Below are 16,518 nucleotides of genomic sequence, written 5' to 3'. Positions count from 1 at the left end.
CACAAAAATGTATTGACAACAGATGCCATTTCTGCTGGCCATGGGACTGCACCAAAACGCGGTATGTGACAACTGCAAAGCATAGACTGGTATTTGTTTTGGGGTTGTTGTTTTTTTTTTTTTCACATGATTGTACTGACCCTATACACTCGGCCGATCTGCTCCTGCTGCCCTGTGCAGTGATTGATATTCCAGGCAGGTCGGTGGGACTGATCAATGCTGTGTGGTGATAGGATTATTAATGGCAAACTTCTATTGATCCGTCATGAACTGTGTCATTCCCGGAATCCCTCAGGAGGAGGAGGAGGAGGAGGAGGAGGAGGAGGAGGAGGAGGAGGAGGTGTGCACTGCTCTCAGATCTACAACTATCTGGCACTCGTTCCTGGGTTTGCACTTTTGCACAATAAAAACGAGATGGTGCCGAAATTTGCTCTTTTTTCAGATCTGAGAGTCTGAGAACAACACTGATTCCACCTGTACTCCATAGAGAAGTGTCACATGCCCTGACGTAATTGGAGTCTAACTAACTAACTAACTAACTATCTATCTATCTATCTATCTATCTATCTATCTATCTATCTATCTATCTATCTATCTATCTATCTATCTATCTATCTATCTATCTATCTATGAATCTATCTATCTATCTATCTATCTATCTATCTATCTATCTATCTATCTATCTATCTATCTATCTAGCACCAACCTCGTTAAGAACATTTTATTTTATTTAAAGTCTTACAAATCTTTCAAACCCAGGAATGAGTGCCGAAGACTCCAACTAAGTGCAGGGCAAATGTGATGTAGTTGTTGACTGTCACAGAGACTGTTATATAGTGAATTGTTCTCTCTTAGTAAGAAGTTGAAAAACGTGCAGGTTCTTGGATGTGAAGAGCACAAATGTACATAGATCTATTAGCCATATCACGTCATCCGATCTGTGTAGACCTTTTGCCATGTCTGACAGAGGAAATGACTGTTTAACTGTAAATAGTGTAGTAATAGTAAATATAGGATTTAAGTGCTGCTTCTTCTGTCCAGGGATCGGCCCCAAGTCCCGGTCAGTCCCATGGCTGCTTGGTGTCAGAGACGGAAAGATAATACTTTCTTTTTCTTTTCTTTTTTTTTAATACATGTTTTATATACTGTCTGTCTGTAAAGGAAAGACTTTTGTCATAAAAGCATGATGTGACTCGCACACGTGTCCTGTCTTATTGAATGTTTACTGTTAAAAGGTCCTAAATTGTTTCTACTGCGTCATTCTTTTTAATATTAATGTTTAAGTTATCTTACGCTAGTCAAGCTTAAAGTTAAACATTTATCAAGAGTGGATAAAATACATGTCTGCGTCTTGCCTAGTAATGCATATGAGGATAAACAGGACTGCATTTATATAATGTAGATAATTAATGTCTAGTTTAATGTCAGTAATGTCATTTTGAGGTCCTGCGGCCCACAAGGACCCCAGTGAACAGGAGGACTTTGTATTTAGGGGTTGATACCAGAAACTGTCCAGAAACCCCAAAACAATTGATTCTGGAGCGTCATAAAGGCGCCATGCTGCACCCATAACGCCACCAAGTCACTAAAAGGTCAAATACACGCAAATATGAAGTCTTTTTTTTTTCACATAAAAAGCTACATAGTGCACCTTTAAGGCCCACAATTCAGTGCATAGTTGCATATATTATTGCAGAGTCAAAGGCAAAGGATTATTGTAAATAATTTAACTTTCTATTCATATTCATTTTACAAGACTTTTATTTCAGATTTTGAGTCAAACACAATTTTAGACCAGCCTATGAGGGTATAGCTGTGACTGTATACGGGAGAAACTCGTGAAATTGAAATTATCATTCAAAAGTTCATTTATTTCTGTAATTCAATTTAAAATGTGAAACTAATATATAAATAAGACTCATTACATGTACAGTGACATGTCAAGCCATTATTTGTTATAATATTGATGATTATCGCTCACATCCATTTTCAATTCATTTTCATTTCAATTTCAGTTTTTAATTTGTTTTTTTTACAAGCTGAGCCACAATAATCAAAATGATAACAAATAAATGCTACATATCTCACGTTGCATGTAATGAATCTATGAATCTATATAAATTTCACAGATTAAGTTGAATAACAGAAATGAATGTACTTTTTGACGATATTCTAATTTTTCTCCTGTATGTTTGATTGAAGTAATACATGAGAGGAATATAGTACTTTAAATTGTAGCGTTTGTTACTACATATTCATGATACACTCCAAAATTAAAGGTGCACACAAGCCTCCCTTGTCTTTTGTTTATAATCTGCCGCCAGGGGGCAGCAGAGAGTCGCCTAGCAACAAGGTACGGTCACAAACAGAGAAACCAGTTTGCCAATTGCTTGTTTCTTTATTTAAGTCAAAACACACATTTTACCCATACTGGGTTTTCAAACTTATATCATTAGTTCCAGTTATTACTTGATTCACTCTCCATCTTGCTGAAGGCAGAACGATTTGACTGACAGACACACAGCATCCTGGGAGAAGGAGGAGGAAGGGTCTTTGTGTGAAGCCCGGGTGGACCTGTGTGGACATATGGGCCTTAGTGTGCAGGCATTTGATCAACATCTTCGATTAAATGTCCACTTAACAAGTCTGACCCCCACTAGCCCCTCCCTGTGGCCCCGGGGAGGGCGCAGGTTGCTTGTCCTGCACCTCCTGAGGTCACTCTGCAGAGGTCATAGGGCACCACTTCTCTGACGGGACCCTGCTTCCTCCTCCATCTCTGGGCGGTGCGTATCTCTGCCACCCTCCTTCGCTCTCTGTCCTTTTTTGTCTCTGCTCTATTTGAAATTGATTGTCTTCTACCATCACAAAGACACTTGGTTCTGATTGATTGATTGGTAAGAGAGAGGGAGAGAACTGGGGGGGCTGCCGTGGCTCTGAGGTCTCTCTGAAAGAAAGAAAATGACGCCATTTTGACGCTGCACAGGGACAGAGCTGTGTTCTCAGCTGCCTGTCTGCCTGTTTGTCCAGGCGACTGTTGGCGTCTATAAGGCCGGCAGACAAACACAGAGATCGAGTTCAGCAGAGGATTAAACACAGCGGAGCCGCAGCACATGGAACTCAAGACAGTGCACAAACAGGATATCACGTAGCGGCATCTCAACAAACAAATAAATAAATATGAGACACAACAATCAGAGAAAATGTGGAAACCAGAGCCATTACTATTCCCATCTCTCTCCCTCTCCTCCATACCATTCGAGGTACAGTTCATCCTGCAGTTATATACATTTATATAGGATCCATGCATAAAAGAAGCTCACCTCAAATGTCTAAAGTGTTTTGGTAAGTTTTCCTTTTTTTTTATATGAAAATTACTTTAACACACGTGAGAGAGAAAAGCTAAACGATGGCCAACAGAATCTTTTGATTTGCGTCGACTAGAGCTGCACAAGCACAGTTTTTACTATGTCAGTAATGTCCATATCACACTCAGAGGATATGGTCTTCCCTATGATTATGTTCAGTTGTTTTATCTAATCCTTTGAATACACTGAAAAACAATCCAATGAAATAAATCGATACATATTTGAAATAAAATGCCCTAATTCTGAAACTGAAATTCAGAGTTGTGCAAATGTTTAAAACATAAGAAATGGATTGTTGTGCAGCTCTAGAATCAACATCCTTGAAAACTACCTCTGCTGTGTTTCAGTTCTTAATGGGAGATTTTAAGTGCACAAAGGACAGCGTGCAAAAAAAAAAACTACAAACAAAACCAATTTAGAGAAAACCTAACGCTAACTCAGCTTGTGTCATGAATTTGAAAATAAATTCAATATCAGAACAATCATTTTGCTGCAACACACTGTCATTGCCATTATTGTACACTACTCTTTACAATAAAGATTTGAGGTATATCAAAATGAATTGTCTACACATGCCCTCCTTCCTCCTACCCTGGACAGAGTGACCAACGAAGAGGTTTGGAGTGTGGTCATTGGCAGGCATCATCATCGGTGATAATGATTAGTGAGTTCAGCTGCCGGCCAATGACAGAGCGTGATCAGACGGCATTGTAAACAACATGGTACACACGAGCGCATCTCCACTCACATTACAAATTACACAAAAATATCTCTGTCTGGAGTGTATGCTTGCATGTATCATCAAGACTTGAACAGAGGACCATAGCTAACTCAAATGGTGGTAAACACTCAAAAATAGCATTCTTTGTGACTGTAACTCAGATTAATAGTTATTAAGGAGCTACATGTAGTGCTTAATCAGTGAACAGAATGTTGAAACGTTTCTATTTTTTATGCCAAATATATCAATGATAAATGTACAGCCAAATATTACATTTAGCATTAGTTTCACAAATGAGAATGTTTTTGCTGATATACTACATGTAATCCCTTAAATGATGAGGAGCACTCCGGTGCTGCTCCTGCTGCCGCAGAGTGTGCCGCTTCACTGTTCTGTGTCTGTACGTGTTCAGAGCAGTCCAACCCCTGGTTGAAAGAAAAAGGCACTCAGCTCTTCCCACATAACAAACACTGTGTGAAATGTCTCTGTGCATGTGTCACTGATGTGTCAGCTGTTGAATGTGTGCATGTGCCAGGTCCTTGTATCTTTGGTTTGGATGGCTTTGTCACAGTCAGATCTACTCTGTGAGGTAGCCATAAGCACAGTTGTTCCCAACACACATCTCTGCTTTGGATTTGAATGCAACACAGAATTAAATATCGAGGCTAAACGTTTACAAGGTTTTCCCTCCTCTGGAAGAAGTCCTAAATGACAGCTCCAATAGTGCACTGCATACGGACTGGACCCGCTCAATGGAGGAACGCCTTTTAGAAGATTTCTTCCTGGCCTCTGGTGCTCAAGCCCCACTTGTTCTTCTGCTGGATGTCTTTAAGATGATTATCTCCCGCTAAAAGATGCTACACAAAATGTGGCTTAAACCACCAAAATAAGACCGACAAAAGGAATGAGAGGGTTCTCAGTGTAACCATTACATCATCAGCAGAGGAGTGCAGCAATAGTCCAGGTCTAAGGGAACATTGTTCAGAGACCGAGGAAGAGGTCCTCCGCATCCACAGTCCCATACTAATATTCACAAATACGCACAGTCTGTCTTATCCCTTCCTTTTCTGTGCATAGGATCCGTCTGACGTTTTATTTTGTCTTTTTTACTCTAAATTATTTTACATTTTGTCAACAAGGTGCTTCTTTACATATAGTTTCAGCACAACATAGCACAATAGTCACAAGAAAGAAACTATGTGTCTATGGTACTAATTTTACCCGCATCAATATTGAAGAGAGGAATGAGGGGAAGACACAACAAGGGCGTAGATAAATAGGGAATACATCGACAGGGGAGACAACGCTTGAAATTAAGGAATATTTACAGAATACATTTTTCCTTGTGTCTGTTTTTTTTCTGAGGTATGGCGTAGGCAGCGTGCCCCTGGTGCTTGCACTGTGAAGGTGGTACGTCAAATGGGCGGGGCAGGTGTCGGGGAGGGTGGGCTGCTCCTGTTCTCTGATTATCATAAAGAGGCAAACATCATTGGCACTCAGGATCATGTATTGTGACATTTGACCTCTGCGTTTGGCCACTAGAACAGGGCAGGACCCTCGCCACACAAACCCCGCTCTGGGGAGGCAGGACTAACGGTGTCGACCCCCAGTTTGATTGTTCGCTTTTATTTAACCTGAAATTAACCTCTCCATACAACAACACTGTCTTAGAAGCAACATTTAAACGAGCAGCACTGTGCAAAAGGGGCAATTTAGAAGAAAGGGACTGTGCACAGGGCCAGATCTAAAACCTGTGAGTGAACATTTTGAGATTTATCGATTTTCCAATTCCAATTCGTGTGGGACACAATTTTATCCTTTTTTTTTCTCTTTTTATTTATTTTGTTCATTATGTGGATATTGTCGGTAATTATTACAATGTTTTTGTTTTTCTTTTCGACTGATAAAGCTACTTTCTTTTGCACATCGTGGCCAATATTTTGATGAGTGGCATTTTTTCTCTCCTTTGGTTAAAAATAAACATTCATACTCGCGTAATTTACTCACACTAACCGCTCTAGCCACACCGTGAACATGTCCACGCACGGACAGCAGGTGGCGCCGCATTACGGTTTCCACACGTGACTGACTGAGGGATCGGACGCGTTTGAGCACGTGGGAGGGTTTTACGAACATGCACGAGCGTGCTCGAGCTCTCGGGGTTGAGGGGCGGTTAGCAGGTCAGACACGCTTCTCAATCAGCGATAGCAATTGTTGCCTCTGGCGCCTTGAGATTTTCCGCTGATTTCTGCAAATTGGTTAAAGCTTAAGTGGTTCTTTGGTGTGACGACAGCAACAAAAAAATGCTCTTAACAACACAGTGTTTTTGTTTGTTTGCTGTTAACTCATCTTTGGAATCGTAGACATTGTTCAATTTAAAGCTACCAGATCTTTGGTGTAGGAAGAATAGCCTAAAATGAAAAAGAAAACATCCAGATTCATCCGCGCGAGTTCAAATGAATCCAGATGTGTTATGGTTCACGGCTACGCACCCTGTAACCTCTGGATAAGACCTCACTGTGAAGTTAGCACGTTAATGATTGGAGAGCAACCTTTGGGTTCCTCAGGCCTTGGAGAACGTGCTCGCGGTTGAGGTCCCGGGTTGGATTGGAGAGGCGCTGTTGTTGTTCCCGTGAGTCGCGTGTACGTGGCCGTGCACCCCGTGTCCGTGCTCGTCCGCGTCCCAGCGCTCCGGGCAACGGCGGCGGGAGTTCATGAAGAAGTTGGAGACTGTGGAGAGCTCCAGGCCCAGCTGCTGAGAGATGGTCAGCTGCATCTCCTTCGACGGGCGCCGGTTCTCGCGGAAGATGGCTACCAGGGTGCGACGCTGCAGGTCTGTGAACACGAGCCGCTGCTTCTTGGGCACCTGGCTCCGCTCGCGCCCTCGGTCCTCCTCTTTACGTTTGCATGCTGCAGACACAGAACAAGACAAATGCGTCACAGTTAGCAATAAGCGGAGAGACGACTTGGATAATACAGTTAGGCCTGCTACACACACGTCATTATGGCGTAAAATGTATGGAGATGGTGACTTTTATTAAATAGGATATACAGCTTCCCCCTGCGTCTACAAAACGGAACTAACAAAACTAACAAACAAAAATATTAACCCAACAAAATCGATAGGCTACAGGCTATAATTCTGGAGACGGCGAACAATGCGTAATCCTGACCCCTTCACACAACAGCCAATAGCAAGATGTACCTATGTGTAGTCCTCTGATGATAAATAGCTCGTTTTACTGTAAACAGTCTGTGGATAATAGATCTGAGATCCATTGTGGCCTGTTTCATGAGAGCCTGAGAAAAAAGGGGGGGAAAAAGAAAGAAGCTTGGAAGCCATCAACTGATCAATGTGAAAAGCTTGCGTTAAGACCGTGCTTTGAAGGAAGTTTTCAACATTAATTCCATTAAAATATAAAATCTCAACTTTGAACATGTCTTTCTTGTTTTTCTTTTTTACTTTACTCTTGCATCCGACTCTTCCACATTGCTATTGTATTGAGCTCCACTTGCGCGCGAGGCTTCTTCTAATATTAACGCAGGTTCGGGAACATAAAAAACAACCTCAAGTTCAAAAAGTTTTGTCTCGCGCACATTCTCTTCGTTTGTATTGAATATTAAAGGAAAGAAACGGAGCACATGTTAAAGCAACCATCTCTAACAAACCTGTCCAGTTGTTTTTTGGCCTAGATGTAAACCTGAACTTACATGAATAAACTGAGTAGGTTAAAAGCAATGGGCTACACCATTAAATCACTCATTTTGATTTTTCCAAAAATGATTTGGCCCATGTAGCCTATTCAGCAAGCCTAATGTGTTTTTTTTAAAGGGCACTTATACATAGTATGACAATGACTTGACACTTAACAGGGCTAAAGATTAAACATGGCCTGCCCTACAGCATAAGGATCAGTTAGGGTGATTAAATATAAGATATTATGACTTGGATGCGCCTGTATCTCTAACGAGTTGTTTTGAATGCGTTGCTGCCTGAGGTAAACACTTTGCACTGTGTCCGTGCGCAGACCGTGCGCCCTGAAACCGGAGGAGCGTGATGTGAAGTGCTGACAAAGAGGCGCTGTGCCGTGGCTGCATGCGCTGTCAGGAGCCAGGGCTCTGGCTGTGGAGACTGGAGGGAGTCCGTTCTGTTCTGCTGCCCTAAAAAGCTGCAATGATCGATTTTCCGCGGTTTTCTCTCGAACACGTGGTCCAGTAATCAGGGCTCCCTTCCCCACCATATTGATCCCTATCGATCCGCGAGACCGAGGTGTGTGGACGCGCGCGTGTGTCTGTGGCACAGGCGCGCACAGGGGAGTTTAGCCTGGGAGCGCGCTTTGTGACAGACAGACGTAGACCTAATTGTTTATCAGTGGAAGAACAAAGAGATGTGATAGACGAATGGCAACAGTTCAGCTCTGACTGTCAAGAGTTCTCCTTAAAACACATGTAGGCCTCTAATGTTCATGTTGAGTCGAACACTTTCTACTTTCTCAGGTTCAGTAGATAGGTAGGTGGTTGTGTAGAAAACAGAAGTCTAAAATACTAATCTTGGTTTTTTTTCTCCTCTAATTTCATTTATTGATTTTAATTTGGTGGCATCTTTAAATCAGATCAGGTTTGGTGGTGGTGTAACTGTTGATGTCCCCCACATTCTGTTATGTCATGTTGTAGGGACTTGTGCTCCTAAACGACACAGAGCCAAAGGCTGTTTTACACCAAAGGCCAGGCATGTCACAATGAAATAAAACATTATGACATTATGCGACTTAACCCATGCTCTGTGTGCGATGTGTGGGTGCACAGGCGGAAAAGGGTGGCGGTGCTGTATGCAAATGATTGATGACTTTACAGCAGGTTTAGACAACAGCAGTAAACAGATTTGGCTGTGAGGGCTGATCAATAGGAAAGCGTGTGTGCACATGTGGATGCAGGGCTGTATGTGGGCATGCATTGTTCAACCGGCAAACAAAGGCTCATCTACAAAACCTATATGGATCTGCCACTGCGTCATTTTGATTACAACATCACCGCTTCCTTCCGCATCATTCCAAAGCCTAGACTTCCTGCACCGTTTCCCTCTTGTTGTTTTCCTCAATTGTTTTAATTTGCCCTCAGATTGATAGCCCTTACATTGATTGATCTGCACTTCAGAAGCATTTCATGGAACGTTTATTCAATTGGTTGAGGCTCGGCCATGCCAGAATCTCCTCGCGGCTCTTTAAGTGCCGCCTCCAACCCAACTCAATACTCCCTAATGTAATGACTGAATGGTAGTGCTAATATAGTGATAATTTAATATGTAATGCTTGTTTCCCCAACAAGTTTTGCTACTGGCTATTTTACAATGCCAACACTAGTGCAGTGGGACGTGCTCCAGCTCAGAGGCGGACTGGGCAGTGGGAGCGAACACAGCCACCTTCCTAACCGAGTGAAAGCCAGGAGTTAGCACCGGGTCAATACATATTTCAGATAATCAATAGGTCTATTTCAAATGAGGACCCTGAACGCTTCCCTTCATGGCTATGAATTGGACCACAGGGAGGAGAAAGAGGGAGCTGCTCATTAAAGCAGCCTCTCGTGAGACCGAAACCAAAGCAGTGCTTCTATCTTTCGTTGCCTCATTACCAAATGGGCTTTTCTGAGGAGACACGTCGCACGGCCCTGGCCTGTCTCAAGTGGCGCTCCTTCAGTCACGGTGCATGTTTTTATACAGTCTCAACGGTGCTATAGGTATCACACAACTGCCACTTGACTTCTTTGCGCAATTTAACGATTACCAGGCAGCATATTAGAGCAGCTCTTTAACACTTAAGTGCCTGTCGTTTCTGCCCCCTTCTGAAGCGGGTTGGCCAGTGGTGATGATGTTTAGTGCTTAGTTCTAGCTCGGCCGGACACAAGTAGATCTAAAACGCATACTCATCTTTCAGTCATCTTATATATGGCAATTTGGGCCACCTATTAACTAGGTAAAAGAAAGTCTGGAAGCGTGTTTTAGTGCATCTTCAGCTTCACCAAAATCAAAACCAAGGCACTATCCATTTGGTCAGTCTTTCTGTCATTGATTTAAGAGTATTTACATGTTGTTATATGAATAAAATGAACAATATAGACTCTAAATAAAAGCAATTGTGTAAGTTAGTGGAGAGATAGGATGGGGATAGCATTTGAAAAAACGTAATAAATAATCATCTAAATTTGTGACTTTTAACACTGGCTGACTGTGTGGTTTAAATCTCGCTTGTGAAGTAATGAATGTGTCTATTGTGAGTGATATGAGATTCCACAGTGTCTATCCTCTGATACGTGCAGCGGTAAACAACTAAAGTGACAGGAGGCTTGGACATGAACAACAGACATTTTCACATTTCGCTACTTCTTCACAGTGTGAATGGATGTGTGGGGTGGGAGGGGTATGAGGGGCAGACGGTGAACTAACCGCACCGTGCTGCTGCTAGCCGTCGCCTGGACAGACAGCTGAGATCGGGCTTTGTGTGCGGTGAGACGGGCCCTCTCGCGCCCCGGACGGACTACTGCAGGCGAGAAACAGTTTGTGTCAATCACTCTGTGTCACACCTCTCCCAAGATGTATGCTCATTGACTGTATTGATCATATTATAGGCCTATTCATTGCTGGGGGACGTAAAAAACGACTAAGTCACTCCACCCATCCCTTGTTGTTTCACTCAGCACACGAGATACAAATGCAACTGTACCGTTCCTTTAAAATACTCCCCATTGATCAGCATTGGATTATTTGAGAGCTTTCTTTGAAATGTCAATGCTGGGCTTGTTTTGTCTTGTTGAGACGAGTGATCGGCAGCTTTACAACCAATTAGATAGTGTCTCAGTCTATAAAGTCTACAGCGCCTGTCAGAATAGGCCTACCAGGTTCAACTATATTTTTATGCAAACTTTATTAGGCTATCTCCTCCTTTAAGGGCATAAGATTTGAAAAGACAGCATCAAAGTATTGTATATTGTGAAAACACATTTTTACTGATAGCAATATGACTCGACTAACTATGACAGACTTTGCTATTTGTTAAATACGTGTGAAAATCTGGAAAAAGTCAGAATCAGTCATTAAATATAACATTACTATAGGTCAGTAAACCCTGCTTGTTTTGATGCCAAAGTCTCCAGTTTTGTTTTGTTTTTTTATAAACATGGCACATTTATTATAATGAATTCTCTGTGTCAAAACATCTTAGAGTAATGTGCCAAAATTGCCCCATGCCAAATTAGTTCAGTTTCAATGAGGCAGAAGTGGAGATGAAATAAGGCTGGGAGGCAGTGGCTGTGCTTTGCTGATGCTGGTGCAACGCCATGAGTGAACGAAGGAAGAAAAGGGGGAGCAAGGAGGGAGTGAAGGAGAGCAGGAGAGAGGAAATCAATACCGATTCAGAGCGAGTCAGATAAGCCTGAACAATGTATAGTGCAGACACACTCTATAACACAGCCACACACATGTGCACGCCACGCTACGTGCACATGCACCGACGGCCGCATGCCTCTATAAAGATGCATTACAATCCCCATAAAGCATAGCAACCTCTAAAATCAAGTGACATCACAACCTTGGATTGCTTGAGGATTTGCTGACATGGACAGAACGCACTCATTACTATTGCTCAATAGAACGCCTTGATCTCGGCTTTGTCTGAGATGTGGGAAGGCAGTTCTAGACATTTATCAAGGAAATCGGTATATTTTGACAAAGCTATGTGGAAAGATTATTATTTCATAGCATTGTAGAAGTAGCGAATTTGATCATATGGAATCACAAAATGATCAAAACAGAATATACTTAAAAGTAGCCTAAGGGTATGCTGCCAATGCTGGAAAGACTACAGCTTACTTCAAATCTACTTTCAGTTTTAAAGTACATTCCTTTCCCTTCTTCATCTACGCCTTTCTGTTGTGAATTATGAGTGTGGGCTTCTTTTTGAACCTCATCAATAAGTTCTGATGTAGGTTGGGAAGTCTACACCTTCCCCGTGGTCGTCGGTTGCATGTTATTGACGTTTCCGTGGATGTTTGGGGTGTAAACAGCGCTCTTCCAAAACCGCTAACATACTCAGCGCTGTGGGTTTTTCAAGCCAGTGAGACGTGGGGGTGTGTGGTCCTCAACTGTTAACCACATGATCAGAGTTTGCTTACCTAGGAGCTGCTGTTACAAGCGCCAACACACCAGCCCCAGCTCTGCCTCTGGCTCTCTTCACTCTCTCCTCCATCTCTCTTGGACTTATCAATTATTAAGGTAGATATTGATCCTTTCACTAGCCTGCCTCTATCTGGCTGTTCACACAAAGCCCAAACCTGCCTTGCCCTCACTCAATCAATGGCATCTCCCCAACTCTTCCAACTCCTTTTTCCACATGTCAGTTTGGCTTTTCTCGCTTTTGCACTTAAGCAGGGTCGACTGAAGTTTTGTACGCGGTGATTTTTGCCCATTTGTGTTCTTTAGAAAATATGAGAAGTAGCCGACTGGTATGAATCTTTTATGGGGCGTGAGGCAATTTTGATGGGCATTAAAAGAATGGCTCGGGAAGGAAGGAAGGACGGAAGGGAGGAGGGTGGAAAATGGCTGCATGCATTGGTGAATTTAATGTCCACTCTCTTACTGTAGTGATTTTAGCTGTTGCCAGGATAACCAGAGATTTTAGTTATATCTTCTTGCAAGGGGAGAAAAAAAAATGTGAAGAGAGTAAAGGGGGTTGGGGCAGGGAAGCGGTCTTATTGATCTCTTATGTGCAAAGCCAGGCAAACATTGGGAGGTTGGAGCTACACTATTAACGACACTCACAGCCTCAGCTCCTAATCCACGCGTTACAACCATTTATCCACCTGCCTGTATTCGTCAATCTCATTATTATTTTATTATTATCATCATTATTAGTATTAGTATTACTCTTATTGGTCGCAGTAATTAATATTTCATCAGAGCAGTAGCATCCAGCTCTCCTTACGCAGAATATGTTTGTGTGCCGTTATAGTGCTGGACCATCTCTCCATCCACTAATGGTGCACTTAGTTTGAGGTCATGTTTTTTGTGTATATATCAAACAAGGAAAGGCGCATCCCCTGTTAAAAAAAAAAAAAAAAAACGCACTCCCTTCATACCTTCACTAGCGCTAAATTTAGAGCTTTTACTATACTAAATGAAAAGCCAGTGTGTGTGGTTATTGCGCCTTTCAGCTCCCGATACCAAAATCGATCTGTGCGCCACATTTAAAAAGGAGAGTGGGAACTGGCGTATTGATTAGGCAGCCTGGGGTCACCCGCTTTTCCAGCGCGAAACTTGCCTCCCACCACATACACACACGCACGCACGCACACACGCCCACACAATACACACCGAGGCCACTACTGTTTATAATGGGAAAGCGCAAGAAAGAAAGGCGTCAGGAGAGCGGAAGTTTTTTATTGCAAATCAATAACGATTTATTGTGTGCCGCTCAAAAATAGACCCACATGGTTTGCGTAAATTACAACAAAAATAAAATAAACGTGTTTAAACCCTAAAACGTAAATATGCATGTCCTCTTTCACTGCTGCTGCAAATAAGTCAATTAATGGCTAATTCAATAGCTAAATATTGAAAATACGGGACACTTCTCGCAAATTTTTCCTTAGTCACACATGGTGTAGGTGTTCGGTTACTCAGGGCTATGCCTTTATGATTTATGTGGACTTGTTACAGTAGATGGATGCCACTTTGACTGGGGAGAGTATTAAATGACTTTCAGGTTTTTGTCGTTGCTTTCTCCAGATGTTATATTCTAACCTACAAAATGTAAATTTAAGCTAATTGGGAGCAAGCTCTTATTTTGGCGCAAACCCGTGTGTGCAGGGACTTCTCCCCGTGCGGAACTGTCCATGGTGCTGAAACGGTGAGGCCTGCGGAAAGTTCATTGTCAGCTTTTACGCGCGCATGCTTCTGGAAATAAAATGGCGTGTTGTCTCGATATGGCCAGAACAGAGATGTACCAAAGGTCTGAAACTATTTTCATTCATAGTGAAAATGCCATTCTTAAGTAGATGCCATTAAGGGGATGATTGTAAAAATCTATCTTATTTATTTGTGGCAGTGCATAAATATCAAACTGTAACATTTCAACAACAACAACAACAAAACGTATTTAATCAGCATATGGATTGTTTTTACTGCCCCCTGTTCATTTTTAGTATTTTGACAGTGCTATACATTTCTGGAAGGAAAATTGTTTACAATAAAAATCTTACCCGCCAAACGGAGAGCAGACATTCTTTGAAACTCGGGCTCCTGTAGCCACTTCCACATTCTTCTAAAAGTCTCTCTGCCGGACTTAAGTTTACTCCAAGGCTTGGGGTTCCGCAACAGATCAGAAAGTGTTCCCTGTGAACGACTCAGGATCCTCTGTGCGAAAATGGCCTGTGGGATGGAGTACCTCTTTAGCTCTGCCGTTATCCGCTGCGCTACTTCCTTCGTATTGATCTCTTCTGCTTGGATCCCCGACCCGGCTGTCCCCTGCCCGCCTCCGTGCGTGTGGTGGTGCCTCTCCATCACCGCTCCATTGGACTGCGAATGGAGGTGGCTGTGCGGATGGTGGTGCATGCCGTTCAAGTTGGAGATCATGCCGTGGCTGTGGCCGCCTAAACTCCGAGCCAGGTGCTCTTGGTCACTTCGGGACAGCAAAGACGCGTGGGACTCAAAGCTCGGGGAAAGCATCTTTGCGTCTGAGGAAAGGTGCGTGCTTGGCCCATACGCCGAGAGTGGCTGCTGGGCGTTGTGCAAAGAACCCAAGCCGCTGGAAAGAGGCGACAGCGAACTGTGGCCCATGCCCGTCATGTCTTTGGGGTAGTGGCTGTAGAGATTGCCCATGGACGCCAGCCCTCTGTGGTCATCCCGCATCAGGGTAAAACTGCCGCTCACGTTGCTGGACAGCCGTTGGTGATGGTGGTGGTGGTGCGGGTGGTGAAACTTCTCGGACACCGTGGAGATCGGAGGCAAGTGCTGGAGCGGGGTAAGTGTGGTGTAAGTGTTGCTCAGGCTCATGCCCGAGTCGCACATGCTGATGGACGACCCGTGGATGTGTGCGGGCAGCGCGGAGGGGTCAGTCCTGTAATCGCTGCCGGAACCCCCTGCATCCAACAGCGAAGCCATCCCGGACACCATGGCCGAAGAGCGCGCACCGTGCGATACCAGGCTCCGAGGAGGCGGCGACGGGCGCGCGTGCGGGGAAGTCATGAGGTCCCCCGTCTGTTGCGAGTGAAGGCTGTCCATGGTGAGCTCCATCGCGGAGAGCATCTACAAGTTAGCCCCGGCCTGCCCTCCCAGCCCGCTCCCCGGTCTCTCCTCGTTCTTCTTTTTTCTTTTCTTATTCAGCCCAACACCACCACGCGGATCAGGCGCCAATCCATCGATCACAGAACTACAGATCAATCCAAATTCACTCCAGTGCTGTGGCTTCAAACTGTATCAGCGCGCTTTGTCCTCCGTGCTCCGCGTTCATGTGGACGTGGTCTCTCCTGGGCTGGGTCTCACTCTCATCTCTGCTCCAACAGCGCTTCCTCTATGAGCTGATCGAGCGCGTGGCAGAGAGATGGGCGCGCGCTCCATGTGTTTAAAATATGGGGCGGGTACAAGCACAGCGGTGGTCATTGTCAAACTGTGATTTGAGGGGTCAGTGATGAATGAGCTATTTGCGCTAAACCTGTTATTATAGTGGGCTTTTATACTATGGACCTTTAGCTTGTTATAGGCTAGAGGCTAAATTGAGCACGTTTTGTAGTTTGGAATTTATTCCTCATAAAATTGTTTTATTGACTGTTGTATCTTTTAAATGGATTTTTGCAGAGATCTATATGTTCAAGTTGCGCCACGATTCACTTTGATATACAGTAGCATACTGTATTTGAACTTGGATTCAGGTGCTTAAGCGTCTATCGCATTTCAATAACAGCGCGCAGTTCCTTTCCTTTTACGGGCTTTCTTATGTACCAACACTGTGCCTAAATTGCGTCAGGCTTTACCTCTGACATGGGCCGGTCCAAAGAAGTCAGTCGTGGATGTGTGCGCGGAAAAACGATGCCCATATCAGGGCCTGAGCCGTGAAGTGCTTTATCTAAACTTAGTTTTCCCACGGACTGTATGGTTTTGCATTTATGCGCTTAGTGATAAACCTGGTCGAAGTATTGAGTGACAGAGATTAATGACACGGCGCGTGCCTGAGGGGGCTGGGCACGAGGGATGAGGCAGGTCACAAAGTTAGGATCCCAGGCTTGCATCAGGACCAATGAGTTCTCCACGTGCAGTGCAGGCGTATTCTGCAATAATAATAATAATAATAATAATAATAATAATAATAATAATAATAATAATAATAATAATAATAATAATAATAATAATAATAATAATAATAATAATAATAATAATAATAATAATAA

The 16,518-nt window shown here is 43.4% G+C and overlaps 2 protein-coding genes across 4 annotated transcripts in view; both read right to left on the bottom strand.

The window, feature by feature from the left end:
* sugp1 (SURP and G patch domain containing 1) overlaps positions 1 to 16,518 on the bottom strand; it is a 191,106-nt gene that overhangs the window by 135,504 nt on the left and 39,084 nt on the right. The window lies entirely within an intron of this gene.
* On the bottom strand, positions 6,028 to 15,605 carry onecut3b (one cut homeobox 3b). Of its 3 annotated transcripts, none has more exons than XM_079569020.1 (3): positions 14,335 to 15,605; positions 10,531 to 10,619; positions 6,781 to 6,996 (listed from the first exon to the last, which is right to left on the bottom strand). In XM_079569020.1, the coding sequence occupies exons 1-3, from the start codon at positions 15,377 to 15,379 to the stop codon at positions 6,898 to 6,900; spliced, it is 1,233 nt and encodes a 410-aa protein (XP_079425146.1). In that variant the 5' UTR covers positions 15,380 to 15,605; the 3' UTR covers positions 6,781 to 6,897. The 3 variants fall into 3 exon arrangements, with proteins under 3 accessions (XP_079425145.1, XP_079425146.1, XP_079425147.1); XM_079569021.1 differs by having other exon boundaries at positions 6,904 to 6,996; positions 10,526 to 10,619; XM_079569019.1 differs by lacking the exon at positions 10,531 to 10,619 and having other exon boundaries at positions 6,028 to 6,996.

This window comes from Gobius niger (assembly GCF_951799975.1).
Source record: "Gobius niger genome assembly, chromosome: 13".
NCBI lineage: Eukaryota > Metazoa > Chordata > Actinopteri > Gobiiformes > Gobiidae > Gobius > Gobius niger.
The sequence above is the reverse complement of the archived record's forward strand: the minus strand, read 5'-3'. Positions and strand labels throughout refer to the sequence as shown.

Coding starts and splice junctions, on each gene's coding strand:
- onecut3b (XM_079569019.1), bottom strand. CDS start 15,379: ATGCTCTCCGCGATGGAGCTCACCATGGACAGCCTTCACTCGCAACAG. Junction 6,997..14,334: donor GTCTGCTCTCCGTTTGGCGG/GTAAGATTTTTA, acceptor CTGTGTCTGCAG/CATGCAAACGTAAAGAGGAG.